This window comes from Eucyclogobius newberryi, unplaced genomic scaffold (assembly GCF_026437365.1).
Source record: "Eucyclogobius newberryi isolate DKJ021-1_F unplaced genomic scaffold, fEucNew1.0.hap1 SCAF_8, whole genome shotgun sequence".
NCBI classification, from domain to species: Eukaryota; Metazoa; Chordata; class Actinopteri; order Gobiiformes; family Gobiidae; genus Eucyclogobius; species Eucyclogobius newberryi.
Genome location: NW_027316500.1, coordinates 21,415,254 through 21,437,574, shown reverse-complemented (window position 1 = coordinate 21,437,574; position 22,321 = coordinate 21,415,254). Strand labels below are relative to the sequence as shown.

The window sequence follows — 22,321 nt, the reverse complement described above, 5'->3', positions numbered from 1 at the left end:
GTTCTTTGTTTGTGTGTGTTGATATCTAGACCAGAGCTGTTGGACCACCTGAGGATGGCCAGAACTGAGAAGCGACAGTTGCACCATAAACTGTGCGAGTTTGAGGACCGCTTTTACTTACAAACTGGAAGGTAATCCTAGTATATGAACAAATCACATGCAACAACTAGAGCCCATCTTTTTCAAAGTTTATTGTCTATTTTATTAAACCTTGAAATGTTTGGTTTGCAACAATGCCATGTGAAAAACAAAAGACATCCACCAAAAAATCCCATTGTAATGATACATCAGTGTAATACACACACACTTGACATTAATGAAGCAGAGAGCTCAGGAAAAAGACAGATCTGAACTGTACACTTTCTTTGTACTCTTCATGTTAGTCCTCCAAACTCTGGTTACAATACACACTGTAAAAGCTATCTGAGTAAGGCAACATAGGAGAGACTATCCATGGTTTGTGGAAGCTGCGGCCGGTTCTTTTGACTCTGATGTTCCTCTTGTTTGGACAGGGCTTGTCAAAAGGAGGACCGTGGACCTATGGCAGAGGAGTACTGCCAGTACAAGAACCTCAAAGCAAAGCTGCGCCTCCTGGAGGCCCTGCTCAGTAAACACCAGGACTCAACCAACAGCTGAGTTTCTCACAGTGGGACTCAAATCTACACAGTCCAGTATTTTCATGCCATGCTTCAACGCACTTTATATAAAAATGAAGAACAATGATGAATGAGTGGTGGGCTGCCGAAGAGCTTTAGTCCCAAACATACCAACATCCTTCATGACCCGACCTTAAACTGCCTGTAGCAAGTGTTATGACTGTAGTAGCACAGCAGTGTCCGAGATTACTCTAACTCTAAGTGACAAACATTACCTTTAATCTTTTTACAATGTTTTCTATATTATGGCACTTTGCATTTTTTTTTTAAATTCAAGATGTAATAGGGGAAACTGCATTTTTGATAAGTGCTTTTGCGGCAAGAATCTTTGTTTGTATGATAAAGGAGACAATCTGGTGGCATTGTGCATGTCAGTTAGTAGTTTAGTCCTCTGTTGTGCTATGATATGCATTAGGAATTAGTATAACTGCTATGCTCTGGGAATATTACTGCTCATGTTGTAGTATGTGAACATTAGCATTAGCATGTCAAGCTAAACTGACTATAATGTGTTTAGTCCTGATCACTTCCTTCTAAATGACATTGTCGAAGACCTTTGACATTGTGCACTTCTGGTTTATATATTTTTCTTTTTATATATTTATCTATATATATTGATAAAAATAAATATATTTTCACATTTATTCTGCTAAACACAGTATATGGTTCTACTTTCTCGGTTTACAGCAGAAAAACAAATGCGTGGCAGAGGTACTGACAGCCTTCTTCATGCGGCACAAAACTGCGTCATGCTTAAAGGTCAACGACTTGATGAATAGGTCACATTGGTCAACAGACGTCAGAACATATTTGCCAGGCTGCAGTAAAACTATTCCTCTTTTCCGTTTCTTTTTTTGACACCTTTGGTATGAAATAAGATGACTGATGCTGCAGTCCCAAAGTGTATGCTCGAAATTAGATGTAAATTAGGTTTGAAAAGTGTCCACACGGTTTGGAGACCCTCAACTTATATTATTTGAATTCATGAAGAAAAAAAAAGGTTCATAATTAAGAAAGAAGTTAGCAAGTATTTCATATGAAATTGTAGAAGTGGCAGAAGCAGCTGCTGTTTGTTAGTATGTTTAAAGGGTTAGATTAATACTTTTGAGGATCCAGGGTTTATTTTATGCTTTGTGGTCTTATAAATGCATTTACTGTGGGTTTGCTTTGCGACTGGGTCATCTTTTCAACCAGTTTTTGTGTTATTCCTCTGGGAATGAAGTCCATTATGTCTAGGCTCCTACGAGATCTGCTGCTTCATGCATTGTTCTGCTTTTTCAGTTTGTGGACTTTGTGTCCTCAGGCCAGTTGTTGTCTGGTCCATCCCTGCTCCTGTTTCTCTTCTTCTTCTTCTTCTTCTTCTTCTTCTTCTTAGCGGCCCACACTGATGTTGCATGTCTTGCAGCTGGGGTCTTTCTTGGCGTTTATTGTGGACAGGCTCATGAGCTGGTGCCCACTGATCTCGCCCACCTTCCCCAGCGACAGGTCCACAGGCTCGGTGTAGATGACCTCCAGGATGACGTCCTGGGCGTGGTGGAACACCAGCCGCCCGTCCCCTGCCTCACTCTGTTTGCATGTCAGGAATCGGTTGTTGGTGATATCCAGAGCGGGGAGCCTCTCCTTACAGAATTCATCCCCTTGAGATCCTTTGGGCGCCAGGACCAGAATGACGTAGTGGTAGGCCGTGTACATGCAGTAGAGGTCCCCAAAGTACAGGCTCGTGTCTGAGTTGAACAGGGCATCTGCTCGCACCTCAAAGCGATGTCGCCCGTAGGGAGAGTCCTGGGGGGGTTTGCCCGTGTTGAACTCTGTGTTACAGCAGAAGTAGAGGCCCTCTAGTTTCCCGCTGATGGGGGAGCCATGACTGCCACTGTTGTCCTTCACTGATGGGAGCATGCGGTTCTCCTGCGCATCTCTGAAACAAAACAGATTAGTTTTCAAACGGCTCTGTTTTGGTGACATGCAAGATTATGCAACACAATGAAGAAATAACATACTAAATGAATTACTTGACTATAGAAGCAATTTACTGAACACAAAACTGCAGACACACGTGCATGGAGCCACTCAAGAAGAAATAATAAACCAATCAGAATGCTTGATCATAGTAAATGCATTAGGACATTAGAACTGGGTGTTGCCCGGTGGTCGAGTGGTTAAGTCACAGCACACATATGCCAGGTTCCAAGTGCAGCTGGCCGCACTGTGTCGGCTGCACTGCATGTCCTCCCTTCTCTCTCATCTCGCATTTCAAACTGTCCTCTCCTGTATAATAAAGCCTATGGGCCAGAAAATCTTAAAAAAAAGAAAATCCTAACTGAATCTCAGAAGACAAATTGAATTAAGACAGCAATAACAGTGTTATGCTCCTCTTGAGGACACAACTAAACTAATGAGCATTAAATGTACAATGAGCTGCATTGTAAAAACTGATGCAGTGTTGTTGTCATAGTGGCAACAGTCACCTCCCCGCAGGTCAAACCACTTGTTGATTAGAGTGAGGTCAGTACTCTAAGTGGCCACACGATGGTGCAGTTTAACACATAAGGGCCATTATAAGCGCTCAGCAAAGTTAATCCACATGAGGTCATGCTGAACGCTCCAACAAAGAGATGTGGGCCTTTTTTTTGGCCTTACAACAAAACTCACACACACACAACAACAGTAGCAACACCAAAACAGCTCCAGCCAGTGCATTTTGTCTTCGGCTCCACTCCATAAAAGAACTGTCAGATTTTTACACCAGTTTTGACCTTCACGATAATTAATACAATGTAGACTGATATTTTATGCTGGATGCAGATAATAGCATTTGATTTTTTCCCTGTTTTTATAAAGGTTTTTTGTCTTTTTTTATAATTTATCTTCAAAGACAACACAATCTCACCTTGTTTCTTATCCTAATAAACCATTTTGGAATCATAATAATCATAATAATGGTGTACCGGCAGTGGTCAAAGTATTCTTTGTTCTGGTTTCTGTAGAAGACAGAGAAAGTCAGCATGCGTCCGGCGATGGCCTCTGCTTTCTCTTGAAGCTGGTTTAGATGCACTGTGGAATAGTCTGCAAAAGGACAACACCAGAGGAGAAATTAAAAATGCATTTATAAAACACAAAACTGAATCTGTTTTTGAATAGGTACAATACATAAATGCTGCAACATACAGGGAGTGGCAATGATTTCTGTGTGGGTAAAACCTAGCAGAGAATGCTATTAACACTGGAAATCCACACTCACAGTTTAACTTAATGCTGTTATTCCGAGATCACAAGTCTATTTTTCATCTGCTTGATAAAATTAATAAAAACACATACAACTCTGCAATGTTTTGAGCGAGGGTCCTTTTTGTGTAATAAGTGACTCTCATCTGACTCCAGCTGTCAATATGCCAACACGGCCATCTGTCATCCTACTTCTAAACATTGGATTTAACCTATATTTAAAAAATGCATGGCGTTTGCTAATCTATGGCAAAATACTTCACACACAAAAAAACGGTTGAACAACTGAGTGCTGTTAAGCCTTTGTAAGAGCCATTGAAGTCAGTGCGCTGCATATCCTTAAAGGACCTCATCATGACTGTGCAGTACCAGAATGATTTGTAGAGGAAATAAAGATTCGCTGAATTTTTCAACGCACTTTCATCTTCATCAGCCTCTCGTCCTATTTCCATTCATGCCAAGTCTTTGAATGTGATAAGGCCGACTTCTGGAAAACCACAGATGATTGTTAGATATGTTTCCTTTTTGTTTTGGGCATCTGTTTTTATTGAAGCAGTATTGCAGATACAACTGTGGAGACAAGTTTCCCTGTGGGGGCAATAAAGTAACAAACTAACTGACAAATAATGCATGAAATATTGTACCTATTCATCGCTCAACCTCCTTATTTCCACTGTAGCGGCCTGTACCTCCCCTCCCCCTCTAAAGCCGGTCGCCTGAATTCAAACCTACTGACCTCTACATCGCTCTTATAACACCTTATTTTCTTCCCCTCCTCCTCCTTCCTCCATCCCTCCATCTCCATCAATCTTCCGCCACAGAATCTATATTAGCCCCGTTTGCACTTTGGCATGTGTCGTTCCAGGTGGTGTGAGACTGCATTACCGCCGGTGCAGAACTCGATGATCTCGCTCCACTCAGACACTGCATAGTCCCCGTCCGTTTGTTTGGATGCGGTCTGGACGGCCACCGTGTATTCTGTGCGCGGACTCAGGAACCAGTGGCCCCTCACCGTCATGGGCAGGGGCACGGCCTTGGCCACCAGCTTGGTCGGGACATCCTGGGAAAACAACAAGAAGTTATTAGAAAAGAGCATGGATTGTGTAAAGGATTTATTTATTTATATTTTTTAAGTTTGTGCACTATTTCGAGATAGGGTCAAAAATACTAATTCATGATTTGGTTTACCTGGTAACAAGGTTCAAAGTTTTACACTAGATTCAGCCAAAGCTAGTTTCCATCTGCAGTCCCTGAGCTGGTTACCACGACGATTATAATACATCCAAATATCCTTTCATTCAAACCAAGTGTTAAAACATCACACTTCACATTCAGCGTTTAAGACTTTATTAATCTAATTCAAAATGTGCATGTTATTGGATCAAATACAAACATGTTTTTAACGCAGCATTTATAAATTAATCCAGTGAGAGAGAGACCCAAAGTGAGGAAAATTAGCACGGTTGCCAAATTCAATGTTCAAAAGATAAACGATTTTCCCTCTAAACTGTAAACTGAAACTGAATAGAAGAAATGTCTCAGGTAGATTTTTCCACAGCACAGATGCCATAGCACAATTATGACGTTAACCTGACACCACCTTCAGTTCAGCCTGGTCCAGTGAGTGATCACATGACCAGGTCCGAGCGCTTTCCCTCAGACTGACCGTCTCCAGACTCTGCAGATTACCTAACGCCGCTTCTCTTCTATCCATCCATCCATCCATCTTCTGCCGCTTTATCCGGGGCCAGGTCGCGGGGGCAGCAGTCTGAGCAGGGACTCCCAGACTTCCTTCTCCCCAGACACTTCCTCTAACTCCTCCGGGGGGATCCCGAGGCGTTCCCAGGCCAGCCGAGAGACATAGTCTCTCCAGCGTGTCCTGGGTCTTCCCCGGGGCCTCTTCCCGGTGGGACATGCCTGAAACACTTCCCGAGGGAGGCGCCCAGAAGGCATCCGAAACAGATGCCCGAGCCACCTCAGCTGGCTCCTCTCGACGTGGAGGAGCAGCGGCTCTACTCCGAGCTCCCCCCGTGTGGCCGAGCTCCTCACCTTATCTCTAAGGGAGCGCCCAGCCACACGGCGGAGGAAACTCATTTCGACCGCTTGTATCCGCGATCTTGTTCTTTCGGTCACTACCCAAAGCTCATGACCATAGGTGAGGGTAGGAACGTAGACCGACCGGTAAATAGAGAGCTTTGTCTTTCGGCTCAGCTCCCTCTTTACCACAACGGTCCGATGCAGCGACTGCATCACTGCAGCCGCTGCACCGATCCGCCTGTCGATCTCACGCTCCATCCTTCCCTCACTCGTGAACAAGACCCCGAGATACTTGAACTCCTCCACTTGGGGCAAGGACACCCCACCCACCTGAAGAGGGCAAGCCACCTTTTTCCGGTCGAGAACCATGGCCTCGGATTTGGAGGTGCTGATTCTCATCCCAGCCGCTTCACACTCGGCTGCAAACCGTCCCAGTGCATGTTGCAGGTCCGGGTTTGATGGAGCCATCAGGACAACATCGTCTGCAAACAGCAGAGATGAGATCCTGTGGTCCCCAAACCGGACACCCTCCGACCCCTGACTGCGCCTAGAAATTCTGTCCATAAAAATTATTAACAGAACCGGTGACAAAGGGCAGCCCTGGCGGAGTCCAACATGCACTGGGAATAGGTCTGACTTACTGCCGGCAATGCGAACACAGCTCCTGCTCCGGTCATACAGGGACCGGACAGCCCTGAGCAAAGGGCCCCGGACCCCGTACTCCCGGAGCACCCCCCAAAGGACACCCCGAGGGACACGGTCGAAAGCCTTCTCCAGATCCACAAAGCACATGTGGACTGGTTGGGCAAACTCCCATGAGCCCTCGAGCACCCGATGGAGGGTATAGAGCTGGTCCAGTGTTCCACGACCGGGACAAAAACCACTCTGCTCCTCCTGAATCCGAGGTTCGACTATCGGTCGGATTCTCCTCTCCAGTACCTTGGAATAGACCTTACCCGGGAGGCTGAAGAGTGTGATCCCTCTGTAGTTGGAACACACCCTCCGGTCCCCCTTCTTGAACAGAGGGACCACCACCCCGGTCTGCCAGTCCAGAGGCACGGTCCCCGAACGCCACGCGATGTTGTAGAGACGTGTCAACCAAGACAGTCCTACAACATCCAGATACTTTAGGTACTCAGGGCGGATCTCATCCACCCCCGGAGCCCTGCCACCGAGGAGTTTGCGAACAACCTCAGTGACTTCAGCTCGGGTGATGGATGAGCCAGTCCCCGGTCTCTACTTCCTCTTCGGAAGACGTGACTGAGGGATTAAGGAGATCCTCAAAGTATTCCTTCCACCGTCCGACGACATCCCCAGTTGAGGTCAGCAGGCCTCCACCCGCACCGTAAACGGTGTTGGTGAGACACTGCTTCCCCCTCCTGAGGCGCCGGACGGTTTGCCAGAATTTCTTTGGTGCCGACCGATAGTCCTCCTCCATGGCCTCCCCGAACTCCTCCCAGGCCCGGGTTTTTGCCTCTGCGACAGCACGAGCCGCGGCTCGCTTGGCCTGCCGATACCCGTCGATGACCTCCGGAGACCTACAAGCCAGAGTGGCCTGATAGGCCTCCTTCTTCAGTCTGACGGCATCCCTTACTTCCGGTGTCCACCACCGGGTTCGGGGGTTGCCGCCACGACAGGCACCGGAGACCTTGCGACCACAACTCCGAGCAGCCGCATCAACAATGGAGGCGGAGAACATGGTCCACTCGGACTCAATGTCCCCAACCTCCCCCGGGACATGGGAGAAGCTCTCCCGGAGGTGCGAGTTGAATACCCTACTGACAGAGGGCTCCACTAGACGTTCCCAACAGACCCTCACAATGCGCTTGGGTCTGCCAAGTCTGTCCGGCTTCCTCCTCCGCCAGCGGATCCAACTCACCACCAGGTGGTGATCGGTTGACAACTCTGCCCCTCTCTTCACCCGAGTGTCCAAGACACGCGGCCGGAGGTCTGATGACACGACAACAAAGTCGATCATTGACCTCCGTCCTAGGGTGTCCTGGTGCCATGTGCACTGATGGACACCCTTGTGCTTGAACATGGTGTTCGTTATGGACAATCCGTGGCTAGCACAGAAGTCCAATAACTGAACACCGCTCGGGTTCAGATCGGGGAAGCCGTTCTTCCCGATCACCCCTCTCCAGGTGTCACTGTCATTGCCCACGTGGGCGTTGAAGTCCCCCAGTAGAACAACGGAGTCCCCGGTCGGTGCACTGTCCAGTACCCCTCCCAAGGACTCCAAGAAGGCCGGGTACTCTGCACTGCTGTTCGGCCCGTAGGCCGCCACAACAGTGAGAGACCTGTCCCCCACCCGAAGGCGGAGGGACGCGACCCTCTCGTTCACCGGGGTAAACTCCAACACGTGGCGGCTGAGCTGAGGGGCTATCAGCAAGCCCACACCAGCCCGCCGCCTCTCCCCGCGGGCAACATCAGAGAAGTGGAGTGTCCAGCCCCTCTCAAGGAGATGGGTTCCAGAGCCCAAACTGTGCGTGGAGGTGAGGCCGGCTATATCTAGTCGGTATCGCTCAACCTCCCGCACAAGCTCAGGCTCTTTCCCCCCCAGCGAGGTGACATTCCATGTCCCCAGAGTTAGTCTCTGTGTCTGGAGATCTGGTCGCCGAGGCCCCTGCCGTCGACTGCCGCCCAGATCTCTCTGCACCGGCCCCTTATGGATCCTCCTGCGGGTGGTGGGCCCACGGAAGGGCGGCCCCACGTCGCTCTTTCGGGCTGTACCCGGCCGGGCCCCGTGGGGTAAGACCCGGCCACCAGGCGCTCGCCATGGAGCACCCATCCCAGGCCTGGCTCCAGGATGGGGCCCCGGTGACGCCGATCCGGGCGACGTAAACGGCCTTGTTCGTGTCGTCGTCATAAGAGGCTTCTGAACCGATCTTTGTCTGACCCGTCACCTAGGACCTGTTTGCCTTGGGAGACCCTACCAGGGGCATGAAGCCCCGGACAAAATAGCTCCCGGGATCATTCGGGCACTCAAAGCCCTCCACCGCGTTAAGGTGTCGGTTCAAGGAGAGGTGCTTCTCTTCTAGTAAATATACAATGTGAGCTTCAGTTGTAATTTTGAGGAATTTGTGTGAGAGAGCATGAAACGACTCCGCAGAGTGTCCTTGGTGACTAAAGTGTGGGTGCCTACAGCGCTGTGGGGTCTCAGAAGGTTTCGGCTGTTTCGTAGCCTTTGATTTTGGCTGTGCGCTGGGGTCGGTTGCTAGGCAAGGTGAGAGGTCACCTGTAATAAGCCAAAAAGCCACAATGGAGCACCGAGAGGCTGATGAAATAAGAAGCAGTGAATTATCCACTATTCACTTAAGAGAGAGAAGGTGCCTTGTGTAGTTACTATGGTGATGCTAGTAACGGGTGGAGATGGAAAATGTAGTCTACTCAAATAACCAAGTCAAATTAAAAATAGGTGTTCTCAGAAATATATTTGGTTTCGACTTACTACTATTAACTGTTACTACAAGAATATACATTTTCCTCAATCTATAGATGAATGCATTATTCAACTGCTGCAGCTGCTTATAGAAAACATTCTATATTCAAGAAGGAAGGCAAGATTGAAGTGGAGCATAATGTGATTTCAGTGGGATTAACCTCAGAATATCACAAAATATTTTTTAAAAGGGTGGTTTTGTCAAATGAGAGCCACACAGACATGGGGAGATTATGATTACTTTTAAAATTTTACGAACTCAGAATGCATTATTTTAGGTTTTACTGGACAAAAAAGCTCAAACACAATTTGGGGCAGAAAATTATAACAGAAAAACAAACCAACTGAATAATTGTTGCTTATTCTTTCGACTTATAACCTTGTATTACTGATATTTTACTTTTGCCTCCTTTCCTGAATTTTGAACATTTGGATGACAGAGTAGGCTCTATATAATATTCTGATTCTAGTCAAAATAGTGTATCGAGCCTGTTTTTTCTATGACAACTGGCTGGAACTTAAATATTGTGTCAAGGTACTTCAGTGACATAAATGTATATCTATATAACTATTATCGTGTTTCTGCGACCTCTTGACCTCAGTAAAGCCTTGTTGAGGGGCAGACTCAGGGTGCTTGGATCGAGTGGCAGTGTGTACCTTGTGTTTGAACTTGTTGGAGTTCTTGTTCTCCTTCTTGTTGAGGTCGATGAAGTAGTGCGTGATGCGCTCTTTGCCGCGTGCTTCCATGTCCCAGCAGATTTTGAAGGAGTCACAGGTGATGTTACTGATCTTAATGTTCTGAGGGACAGGGAGCTCCTCCATCTCCGAGATACTGCCGTCCTGGGACTTTCCTGTGGCACAAAAGAAAAAGAACGACGATTAGGAGGAGCAACAGTATAATAAGTCACAATTAGACAAGAGGTTATCTGTTGCCTCCTGTACATGTTGTAACGTGGAAAAAGTGCAACAAATCAAACAAAGAACTAAAAAATAACATACATCAACTAATACATGTTAAAATTACAAAGTAGCAAAGGCAGTTGCAAGCATGTATTTAAAGTGGGATAACTGGTCATACACTGCAGTACATTGAGGCACAAGCAGCAGAAGCAGAAGCAAAATAATTCAAACAGGCAGGTTGTGTATTGATTGTTTTGGCCAATTGTGCCCCATAGAGTCCAAAAAGTCCATAAAAACCCATACAGAGCAAAAAAAACAAACACTTTGATTGTATGTGGGAAAACAAACCCATGGACAAACCCACACAGGCCCCACAATGAAGTGTTGACTGGGATATGTTTGTGACATTGTCTAAATAAAAATAGGTAATATCATATGTGTAGAAAGAAAGATTTACAAATATTATATAAGGCAATGCAAATATAATATGTGTAAATCACACTTTCAATGACAACAACGCTGCATTTCAATACATTGCACACATGACACATATACCTGAATACCTGGTACATGCTATTTACAACAACGCAGCTCCATGGAGTAGCCATTAGCGGATTATGAACTATCACAACAAATGGGTCCAGTTAATCCTCACTTCCTGCATTAGCGGGTCCCTCAGGATCCCCTCTTGTCTGCTCCAAACCCCTTTTATTCTGCTGTTCCTGCTGCTGCTCTTCCTGCTGCCTCTTATAATTCTACACACAGCACAGCGCTTATCTGGCTCTTACAGTGCAGCAACCAATCACTATATCCCTCTGACAAAGCACTGGCCTCACTATACCTCTATACGTAACCATAGCAACACATCAGCTTTTCCACGCGCACCTTCAAGATCTGCTCCAGTGCACTTGAGTCATTAAATATTTCCAAATGTTGACTCTCATTTGTAACCCGAAGTACACTAAATAACACAGCAACCATAGCGATGCACAAATGCCCTGATGTAAATGTCAAAACATGCTTCAATAACACCAGCTTTGTACAATTAGGACGAATACAGAGTCCACATGAGTAGTATAAGCTCCGCCCCTATTGGCACAGCAACAATGCATTTCTGTACGCAGTCTGGTGTTTGGGACGCGTGAGTGGGTAAAACGCGTGATTGTGGAATTCCAGAGTATTGCAGAAGCTGGGATTGGCTGCGCACAGGGCTGGACAATGGCAGCAGAGCCTCTTTTTGCATTCATCAGCTGAGAGGGAGCAGATGAAAGACTAATCTCATAATTGGGATGGCATATGCACTCTGGTCTCGTCTGTCTCGCCGCTCTCGAACACTGCAGTGGTTTGGTCAGGACTGGAGGAGATAACGGACACGCTTTTCGCTGTCTAATTGAGGTTTTTGCCTTTGGTGTGGATTTTAATGGGTTCGTTGAAAAAGGAGACACAGTTCTAACCTCTGTCGACATACTAAACATTCATCATTAAGTTCTATTTCCAGAGATGCATCCTGGGAAGTTGCATTTTCACTGGTGAATGTTAAAGTGACAGAACATAAGCTTTCTCAGTAAATGCTTTCTGTTATAGATTGTGTGTGTAATTATTCAGCCTCCATCCTTTTTCAAAACACTGTTTTGAAAAAGCACCTTTCTGGGCACTCAAGGTCACCTTACGACCATAAAATATATGACCTACACGGTAACACAAATGTAACGTAATGGACAGTTAAAACCATAGCATACAGTTAAATGCACACAGTTGAAATCATATTGTTATAATTGAGTTTGGAGTTGAATAGTGGGCCAGTGTTGCAGAGATCAAAAAGTACACAGTAAAGTAAAAGTTGTCAAAAGTAGAAAGTCAAACAACAAAAAACAAGGCGCCAGGCAAGTTAAAAAGCCTTTATTCTAGTAATAGTGATAAAACATACACATCCTTCAACAGGGCACGAGAACAGTCGAAGATAAAGTGCACATTATTACAACTATAACTAACCTAGCAAATGATTTACTAGAGCTCAGTAAAATCCACAATAAAATGTCACTAGTTCAAATATAATATAGTTGCACTGATTTTCTACGATGAGCTTTTTCGAGTTTCGAATGAAAAGCAGAAGATCTTTTCAGGATTGTGCCTTTTCTGCTGCAGTGGACTAGAGAGTATTGAGTATTTTGTTCACAGCAACGTTGAACCATTTCTTTCAATAGAGGTGGAGCAGCATTATAAGTCATTTTGAATCCAAGATAAGATTAGAGAAGATTTATATGTGCCACAATGTCGCACAGTTCAAGAGCAGCAGGAGAATAGATGCATTCCATGACAACAAGACAAACAACTTTGAAGTAGTCTGCTTAGAGTTCTTGGATTAGATTTAGTGCTTTGAATTTGCATAAAATTGTCTGAGCAGTTTGTATTTACCGAAGATGTTACAACGATGATGAAATGAAGTATTTAAAATCTGATTATAGATAGATCAGAGAGATTCGAGCGTAGTTTCATTAGCCTGAGACCAGCAAGATAAACAACACATTATGTATTAAAATAAGTGAAAGTGGCCCCTCTTGTCCAGCTGTCCCTGTCTTAGAGAAGATGGACTGTATTCTATTTGATATTGAGCTGCCTGACTGATCAAAGCCTGTCACGTGACGTCAAATGTGTTTTCGGCTGCAGCTTATATCTTTAGTTGCCATGCATTTCCTCAATGTCAGTCCACTGGCAGTTTATTCCATAATGCATCACATTTACAGCTTATTCAATAAACATGTTTATCTATTGGTTGCATCAGTGTAAAATTGACAGGGAAAGTAATTGCTGGTGGTGTTATTCTTGGGACATCGTTCTTTCGTCTACAACAGGTCTACAGCTTGATAGTTGAGGTGAAAGGTTAATTGCAGGGTCACGCTTTGTAAAGTGGTAAGAAGCAACATTAACCGAGAGAGAACGCACATCAACACAGAAAGGAAATGCACTCTGCGTGTGTGAGTCAGACCAGACCTGCTATTACCTTCTACCAAGAGACAGAAGCGCCAACCACTGCGCCTCTGTGCGTCCCCGGAGACTGTGCACAAGGAGCTCTCTTCTCTCAAGTCAATGATGTGGATCAAGTCTCTCATGATTGGACACTTATCGCATGATTGGACACTTATTTCATGGCATTTTATTATAAGTAGTAAAGATTTGGAGAGGATTAAAAAAGGACATTTCACACAAAAACAACCTCATCAGCATTTTGTCTTTTTGGATTTACTTGACATTATTTCTTCACTCTGAGTAATAAAGATACAGGGGTGGAGTAAAATGATCACATAAAACATCTACCTGAGGCTGAGCAAAATAATGTCTGCCGTGTTGCCGTAACTCGACCGACGCGGTATGAAAGTAGCCAACTGAAAAAAATAGTCAGCATTTTGTTGAAAAAACGTCATAATCTTTTATTTTTCAATTATTTTGCTCACTCACCAATCGGTCATTCCTGAACCGCCATGTCGAATATTTGTATCACGCTGGTAAACCTGTCTTTCATTCAATAGGGCTGTGACATTACATTGCATATAACTAGTTGCTTTACCTCTGTCGGCGCCACTGAACTGTCCATAGTACATGTCACGCTCTATCACGGTGTTTTACACAATGCATTCTGGGATTGAAACAAACACACAACAAACATGGCGGCGCCCGTGTCCCCCGCATTTTCCCCCGCTTGCCTTCGCTACCAAAATAAAGGATAACGGCGTACAAAAGGTCGATTGAAATATCTTAAAATCGTGAGATTTAGTCTCCTGATCGGGTTGATCGAGACGTCATTGACTGTTGAAGCCTGACCCCTGGTGGTCACTCCGAATCAAAAAATGACAAAATTTTGATATTTTTTTTTGCCTTCAAAGTAAAAAATAAATAAAATAAAAGAATTTGCCTACCGACCGACCCACCTGAAAAATGTTGGCTCAGGTTACAACAAACAGACAATTTATTTGGGGCAGCCTTAGTAAAAGTAATGTAATATTGTTTTTTTTTTTTTATATTTTTGAAAACTGTGAAAAAGTAAAGAATTGTCCAATCAATTTCTCAATGCTGAAAGAAGCTCAGGTGTGAACTCAGAAGTACAGTACTTTTTTGTACTTTGTTACTTTCAACCACTGATGAAATAGTAAGCAACAACTGAGATGTGGCTGCCAATCTGTGCCAACTGCCTCCCTGACCACTACCATGTCACACTTTATTGTAGTACAGCCTAATACCACAACATGTGTTTATGTGACGAGGAGAAAACTAAAATCAGTCAATAGAACCAATCGTCACGGGAAAAAGCACATTACATAATAGTATTTTCCGAACAAAAAGTCGCACCTTTTTTCATAGTTTTGGCCAGGGTGTGACTTATACTTATATTTATACTTATACCTATACTCAGGAGCGACTTATATGTGATAATATTTGTTATTTTCACATTGGCAACTGCATTTCATACTCCAGTGCAACTTATATATGTTTTTTTCTTCTCTATTATGCATTTGGCTGGTGCAACTTGTAGTCCGGAAAATACGGTACATGCTGGTGAAGTGTCTTGCTCAAGGACAAAACCACAAGGACAAAATCTACTCTACACAGACCAGAGTTGGAATCGAAGCGCCAACCTTCAGTTTTAAGCCGGCAGCTCAACCATCAGAGCCCCTCTCGCTTCTGTCTGCACTTGAACTCTGCAACTAAAACTTAAGGGGCTTCCACACCGCCGCGGCCGGAGCGTCCAGTTTGCATTCAAAGTCTATAGTAACCGAGCGTCGAGCGCGTAGTGCGTTATCCGCGGTGCAATTTCTTCGTTTTTGCGGCGCGATTGGTGCGTTTTATTATGACGCTTTGAGCGCGTGTATGAGGCGGCCGATGCGGCAGATGCAGCTTACGCGACACGTTCAGATATATTCAGGTCTCTGAAGCAGATGCGCCGCAGCCGCCGCAGCAGCCAATCAGAGCTGATGCTCCAGTGACGTACGTACGTATTGCCCCTCGCATTTCCGGTATTCCCCGTGGAATTCCCCAAGAAGCGCCACTTTTTCCTTGCTCGTCAACAATGGCAGACGAAAGACTGATTGTGGCTGTTTGTGGGAGAAAGGAGCTGTCCGATGTATTCACGGTGGAAAACAGAGACAGAAACAAACCAAAAACACGAAAACAACACTCTCGATATCTGCAATTTTACACAATGAAAGGCCACACAGACAACAACTCCACTGCTCATGCGACAACAACTCTACTGCGCATGTGCGCAGAGAGCTCGAGCGCGCCGTGTACGCGCGCATGTGTACAGTGCCCGGGGCGTCGAGAGCGCGCGTCCGGTGCGTAAACCTTTCAAATGTACACGCGCTCAAATTCTGCGTCGGGCACGATTAGGCGTCTGCGGTCTGTACGTAGCTTTACGCTTTAACAAAAGGCTCAAATCAAAAGATACCAACGATTTCGAAAATATCAAAAACACATCTTTTGGCACAGCTTAAGGCATTTCTTCTTGTGAAAATGTGACTCAACAGTAAAAACATTCAACTATCAAAGCTTTAGGGCAAAAGACGTCTTCAAAATGAACAGATCTAATCACTTTGTCTCCACTCAGTTTAAGGTCAAACTTCCTTCAAAATGGCGGTGTTGTTTATTAGCGATGTAGCGTCTCCGTCTTGCGCCCGGAGGATATGGATCGTGGAGCTGTTGGTGATTTGCGGTGCTGATGCAGCTGTCGGTTTGGCCCAAAGCTCATTTCATTTACCTGCAGATGGAGCTTTTACTGTAAAACTGTCCCTGCGATGTCAGACGTCTCTGCTGCGGCGGCTTTTGAGGAAATCCATGGAAGGTTGAAAAGAAAGAGATATTGGTATTTATGTTTATTTATATTTGTAAAACTTGACTTTAAACTAATTCATTTTTAAATATTAAATCTAAACACACTTAAGTGCACAAACGTAATCATATCAAATTTGCTTTTGATTTAAAAAAAAAAACAATGATATGGCAAAATGACATAATACATTTATATTTCTCCCAGGGGTAAAAATTATGGGGTTGTATTCAGTTTTAGAGAAGTTAGAATTATTGGTTCATTGGATCCAGAATGATTATAATCTAGCATCGTTGCCATAGCAATTAACAATTCAAAACCAAATATCTTATCTTTTGAACGTGCAAAAGTCCTAAAATATCACCTTTAAAGAGGACGCAGCTGAAACCCATGACCACACACACACACACACACACACACACACACACACACACACACACACACACACACACACACTCGGTAAGTGAACACAACTTCAAGAGGGACATTTTTATTATTTTCATGTATAGCACTGCTGGATAATAGGCTGTTGTGCTTCCTTGGAGAACGCAGGATGAAGGTCAAGTGTAAAGACAGATGACAAAAGCACGTCTTATCCTCTTATAGAAACACTGACATTGCCATCTTATTTCTGCTTCTGGAAAAAAGGCCTCAAACCTTGCTTTTGTAAATAGGACTTTGTTAAGTTTGTAAAGCAGGTGCACTTCACCTGATTCAACATTTTTCTTTCACCCACGAACAGAGCTCACGCTACGATATTCATGTTATTTTCATTGAAGAGGCAAACAGAATCATTGAAGAATCATTGACAAGCCTTGACAGTCAATATGTCAAGGGTCCTGTCCCCTTGATCATGGTATTGATGATATAACACTATTTTAGTACAAACAAGAGTAATCTAGTTATCCCAGTCCATCCTATAATATACAACAGAGCTACTGGCCTTTGCCTCAGTTTGCTGTCTGATCCACAGGAAGGCAATAGATGCAGCTCGATCAATGCAAACCTTGTTAACATGCGTGCACTGGTTCACCTAATATCTTTCTGAGGTAGCATCTGTTCCCATTTCTCCTGCTTTTCTATTATTTCATAAAGGTTTGGGCAAGACAAACCCAACTGCAGCGGATCATTACAGTGTGTCTAGACAGAATTATTCCCTTCGACTAAATCTGAACTTGTTAGACACCAGAGAAGTGTGGATGGGCTCGAGGGGCTGGGGTAGAATCACAGCTTTGTTCCCATCAGAGCAGCAGAGGCCCGAGTGAGACAGAGAGCATGCTGGGAGAGAAATAAAAAACGGCCAATGAATGAAGAGAATGTAGCGGGTTGAGAAATAAACAATGCACTGTTCATCTGCGACTTCTGAGGAGAGAGCAAAGGACTGTGGAGTGTTGAGTAGAACAATCATGGTGATGCATTAGACTTGATATGATAAAAATGTACTTGTGATTTGACCTTTGTGATTTCATGCTATTTTGATGATATGGTTAATCTGTTGTTCCGTGTTTCTCCATATAATACTATAATACTGTAATATTGAAGACTCTGTTCCCACTCGTTCCTCTGCGCACGTCTAATTAGACCGTGCTGTGTAGTTAGGTGTGAAACAGCCCTGTTCATCTGCACCATAGTCGCATTTCATCGTATGGTTATTTGACTCATGAAATCTAAGCAAGTATAACTATTGGGTAGTAAAGACACACTTACACACAACACACAACATCTGGGCTAAAATGGCCTCAAAGCTGGTTTTAGGTTGCCATGGGTGACATAGCGGCTGTGTGAGTAGCGCTTTTGCCTCTCAGCAAGAAAGGCCATGTTGCATGTTCTCCCCGTGCCTGTGCAGGTTCCCCCCAGGTGCTCTGGTTTCCACGCCTAAAACATGCTGGTCAGGTCGGACCACCATAACTACCCATCTAGTCTATGTCAATAATGTGACTGAACCCCAGGAAGAGTCTTGTTTTGTGCTGTATGACGTCTTTAATAGAGCTTTATTTATCCAATCTCCTTCATAACAATACATTTGCTTTATGGCATAAAACTCCTGATAGCGTGGTGTGTAGCCTTATCAGTTCTAATCCTGTGGATATGACAACAACTAAAGTGTTAATGTATTCAAGTGTTTTGCCAGTTCTGCCAAGCGCTGCCAGCTCAGTCATGGCACAGCTGCTCACGTGACCACACTGAAGACCAGCTGACTCATCACAACAGTCCAACAGTCACACGTGCTGCTGCGCAAGGCTTACTCACACGTGCAATGTGAATGGGTTTATTATTGTTTGGAAATAGTTGGATAATTGTGGACATTGAGTTGGCATGGCATTTTATGATGCAATTGGAAAAAAATTGCATGTTTATTTAATTGTAGACCAGTGTTTACTTGGGATGACCACATCATTTAACATAATTTTGTTCAGTTCAGTTTACTAACTCTAATAGATGTATGACTATTTGAATTTACATAATTCATTTAATTCAAATCCGTTGAATTTGTCATTATTAGGTTCATTAATTGCAATTACAATAATCCAATAACCTTGACATCTCTACGGCAACGGAATATTGACACCTGCAGCATTCGATGGTGGAAAGTGAATTCATGTTTTTATGCCTCTATTAACTTGTACCTAATTCCAAACAGGTCTTTTGTTCGCTGCAACAAAGCTTTTGTCATGAGGTAATTGAAAAGCACAACACGCAGAGGGAGCGTTTCCTCAGGCTGACAGAGGAACTGTGTGACGGGATCTGGCAACATTATTCTGAAGTTTCGGCTGTAGAGAGGCAGGAGCTAAACAAGACGGTGTTCTCTGGGTAAATGGCACTCATCCATCATGCCAACTTCATTATATCAGCAGCAAGGTCAACACCAAGAACCTGTTTATGCCACAACAATACGAAGAATTACTGGCAGCTTTAGCAGCCGCAGACAAATCAGGCACTGTACAGGATTTAGTGAATAATTTATATATATATTATCGTAATAATCATACATTTGACTTCATACTACATTAAAAATGGAATGCTGATCCTAAATTAATATTCTTTTCTTCTTTTTGTTTTTTTATTGGACAGAACAGATGAAATGCGGGATGAGAGAGGGGGGAGGACATGCGGTAAATAGTCAGGAATCGAACTCATGACACAGCGACACAATGTAAGAGCTAAAAAATAGGAATTGGTACTTTTTAGAAGCAATATTAAGTATTTTTAGTTCAATATATTGTCAAAAAATACACCTACATGTCAAGTTTATATCTGGTTGTTTTTGCTTTTTTAAACGTAATTACGTGGGAAAAGGTGATGTAAATATTTGAATAATTTCAACATTACATTTTTTGAGTGAATTTTCTCTAAAGTAATATATTTTAAAAAAATCCATTCCACACTTCAGTCTGTTGACCCTGAAAAAGGATTTGGACATCTCCGTTTCTTCTTTGTGCAGTCGGCCCCTTTACGCAATCTCTCTTTCCCACAGAAAATCCTTCTTTTCCATTTGCTGCCTCAGCACCGGCACGTAAGCCTCTCACGCCGCCCATTAAATATTTATGCATTTGGGAGATAAATTTAGAAAGCCATGTGAAATGAATACGAGGCAAACATAAGCATTGACAAGATAAAGGAGGAGGCTTTCCAAGAAGCGTGCCGTAAAGGATGGAGCCACAGAAATGTAACGCGTTCCAAAAGTGTGAAACATTTTTCATAATTCTTTCTGCATCACAACTTCTGGAGGTCAAAGTCAAAGCAATTTTCAAGATGATAAAGATTTAAGATGACCTGCTTTGGCTGCACTTGACAAATTACAAACCCATGATTAAAGACCTTTTTTTCTTTGTTTGTTACATCGAAACCATATAATTTTAAGGCCTAAGATCCAAACGGACCTTGCCCCAAACGGAATGCAATTCTGATTTTCACAGATTTGACAGAATAACACTGCTGATTCAGCCCTCTCAATTTATCAAGGCTTGAAACTGGCACAAGCAGTGTGTCATCATTGAAATTGGTTGGATTTGGTTGGATTTGATTGGATTTTGTTGCCTGTCCTGCCATTTAAAGCTGAACGTTGGTGGAATATTTACCAAACAGTTGACAAAACCATAGCCACAAGCACATCAAATTCCACACTGCTGTACATCTACTAAATGTATTTTGTTTAGTCTTGTAAAAACTTAACTCTTAAATCAGAGACCGTAAACATCAGCCCACATGCGGAAGGAGCTCTTCACCACGCTCAAAGATTTAATCTGCTTTCAGTGACACAATAACCACCAGTTACAGCTTGGTAAAGTGGAAAAGGTGGACACTGGGTTGTTTCTCCGTAAACAGAGCAAGTGTGGGCGGCTGCAAGACACACACGAGCACTGTTTACACTGTAGTGATGTGGTGACCGCTCCACAAACAGAAAAGTGCCTGTTGTGGCAGGAAAAAGGCCAAAGCCGTGACCCTGCCACAGAGTTGAACTGAAGACATCTATTTACAAGAATAAGACTGTAAAAATATCAAAAGATGTTGTGAGGAGCCTGAAATGGGGAGTGGCATTCAGCAATTTGTATTGTATTGTTAAAAAATAGAATAAAGGCAACAAAAGACACCCAAAGATGTTGCAGCACACAATGTCCAACACAAATGTCCCTATTTTATACTAACACATTTGGTCTGTCAAGGATGTAAAAGTAGCAGCAAAGGAATTTACCCGCCATCTCCAAAGAAGTATGCTCTAAAGGTATCCACTCACTCTGTCCAAGGCAGGAGTTCTGAGGCCCCAATATACCCTTGAAGGGGGATGTGGGATGTCAATACCAATACCAAAAACAATCTGTAGTGCTTTATTTAACAGTATTTCTGAACGGTACGACCTTCCCAACACAATAAGTCAATAAATGTCCACAGCTTGTTATGGTGAAATGCCATTATAAAGAGCTAACAGTTCTGCATTTTCAACAGGAAAGACAGGGTCCTTCTATTACTACGCTGTTTTACATCATTATTGCCGTTTCCAACGAACAAAATGTGAAATTATTATCCAACCAATAACTAAAGCATACTATTTCTCATTTAAACCTGCATTTTACTGTTATTCTTTTGTTTTTACTTTTGAACAGCCATAATAGCAACCTTATCCACATGTATTGCAATACTGCTCCTCTGAAAGGCCAATGACACAATGACCACACTGTTGGCCTCTTGATGAAAACTCACCATTGACTATAGGCTGTCCTACCAACCAGTCCTAACCGGCCCCTCCAGCACCACCACATCACCACCACCACCACCACCACCACCACCAGTCCATTGCACCCAAACAGGCGTGACAGGCTCATTTCAGCGAGAATAAATTAAAGCGTGGCTCACTAATTAAGAGGCTGGTCTCAGATGTGGAATAACGAGGAGCATGTAATTGCAGTGATGGGCGTGTGTGAGGCTGCCTGCTACATGTGGATCCTGCAGCCATGTTTCTACCTCTCATCATGACTTGCCTTTTTACATCCAAAGCATAAAACTGCCATCATTGTGCTCAGATTGCCATTCAGATTGTGTTTTAGAGTGAGGACGTGGCATAGGTTGGTAAAGTTTGTCAGCAGAGAATTATCATGTGTCAGTTTTGCTGGCTGTGCAATATTTTAATCACGCTATAAACTCCTCACAAATCCAAGAATGTAAGAAACTGTCTGAGCAGCGTTAAAGCGGGTCTCTGTCCACGTCTCTGGTGCTGAAATCGAAGACCATCTTTACGTTTCTCTACCACGACTGCTCATTTTGTATGCAAAAGCGGCTTGTATGATGAATGGGCAACGCCATAGTACACCTTGATCGTTTAACATTCACGTCCCCGCGCTGAACCAGCAACGCTCCAGCCCTTATTTCTACCAAGTGCACACAATACGGGTGCAACGTGCGGCCAAAGCCAATGACAGCCTCCAGACTGCAGCTCCACGCGGACAAAGCGGCCTAATGCGGCTGACCAGACACGTGAACACCGCATTGGCAACGGCACACGGGCTGAAACGAAACTAAAATGTGCCCGTACTTACCGTCTCGTTCGCAAAGCTGTATGGAATCCAGGCTTAGGTCCTTGATCATGCCCTCGCACGGACTTAACGGGCTGCTGAGGGTGTGCGCCAAACCTGGGACCTCCATCTCTGCGGGGGGAAAAGACGAGCCGTAAATGCCTTCTTCTTTTTTGGAAGTAGTATGCTGCGTCCTCTGGGTGCGGAGAGTGGACAGAGAGAGAGAGAGATCAGACAG

General features: G+C 44.1%; 2 protein-coding genes across 2 annotated transcripts in view; one reads left to right on the top strand and one right to left on the bottom strand.

The window, feature by feature from the left end:
- LOC140351327 (protein FAM13A-like) overlaps positions 1-1,310 on the top strand; it is a 25,305-nt gene extending 23,995 nt beyond the window's left edge. Inside the window, exons 20-21 of the mRNA XM_072437130.1 lie at positions 30-131; positions 513-1,310. Of these exons, the coding sequence (XP_072293231.1) occupies positions 30-131; positions 513-636 (226 nt within the window). The 3' untranslated portion in view covers positions 637-1,310. The remainder of the gene's footprint in view (positions 1-29; positions 132-512) is intronic.
- Positions 174-22,321, bottom strand: LOC140351326 (phytanoyl-CoA hydroxylase-interacting protein-like). The gene is made up of 5 exons (XM_072437129.1): positions 22,108-22,321; positions 10,015-10,208; positions 4,764-4,938; positions 3,602-3,719; positions 174-2,571 (listed from the first exon to the last, which is right to left on the bottom strand). Exons 1-5 carry the CDS (start codon positions 22,211-22,213, stop codon positions 2,028-2,030), a joined length of 1,137 nt encoding a protein of 378 aa, XP_072293230.1. The 5' UTR covers positions 22,214-22,321; the 3' UTR covers positions 174-2,027.

Coding starts and splice junctions, on each gene's coding strand:
- LOC140351326 (XM_072437129.1), bottom strand. CDS start 22,213: ATGGAGGTCCCAGGTTTGGCGCACACCCTCAGCAGCCCGTTAAGTCCG. Junction 10,209..22,107: donor ACAGCTTTGCGAACGAGACG/GTAAGTACGGGC, acceptor TTTGTGCCACAG/GAAAGTCCCAGGACGGCAGT. Junction 2,572..3,601: donor GAATACTTTGACCACTGCCG/GTACACCATTAT, acceptor GTTTTGTTTCAG/AGATGCGCAGGAGAACCGCA.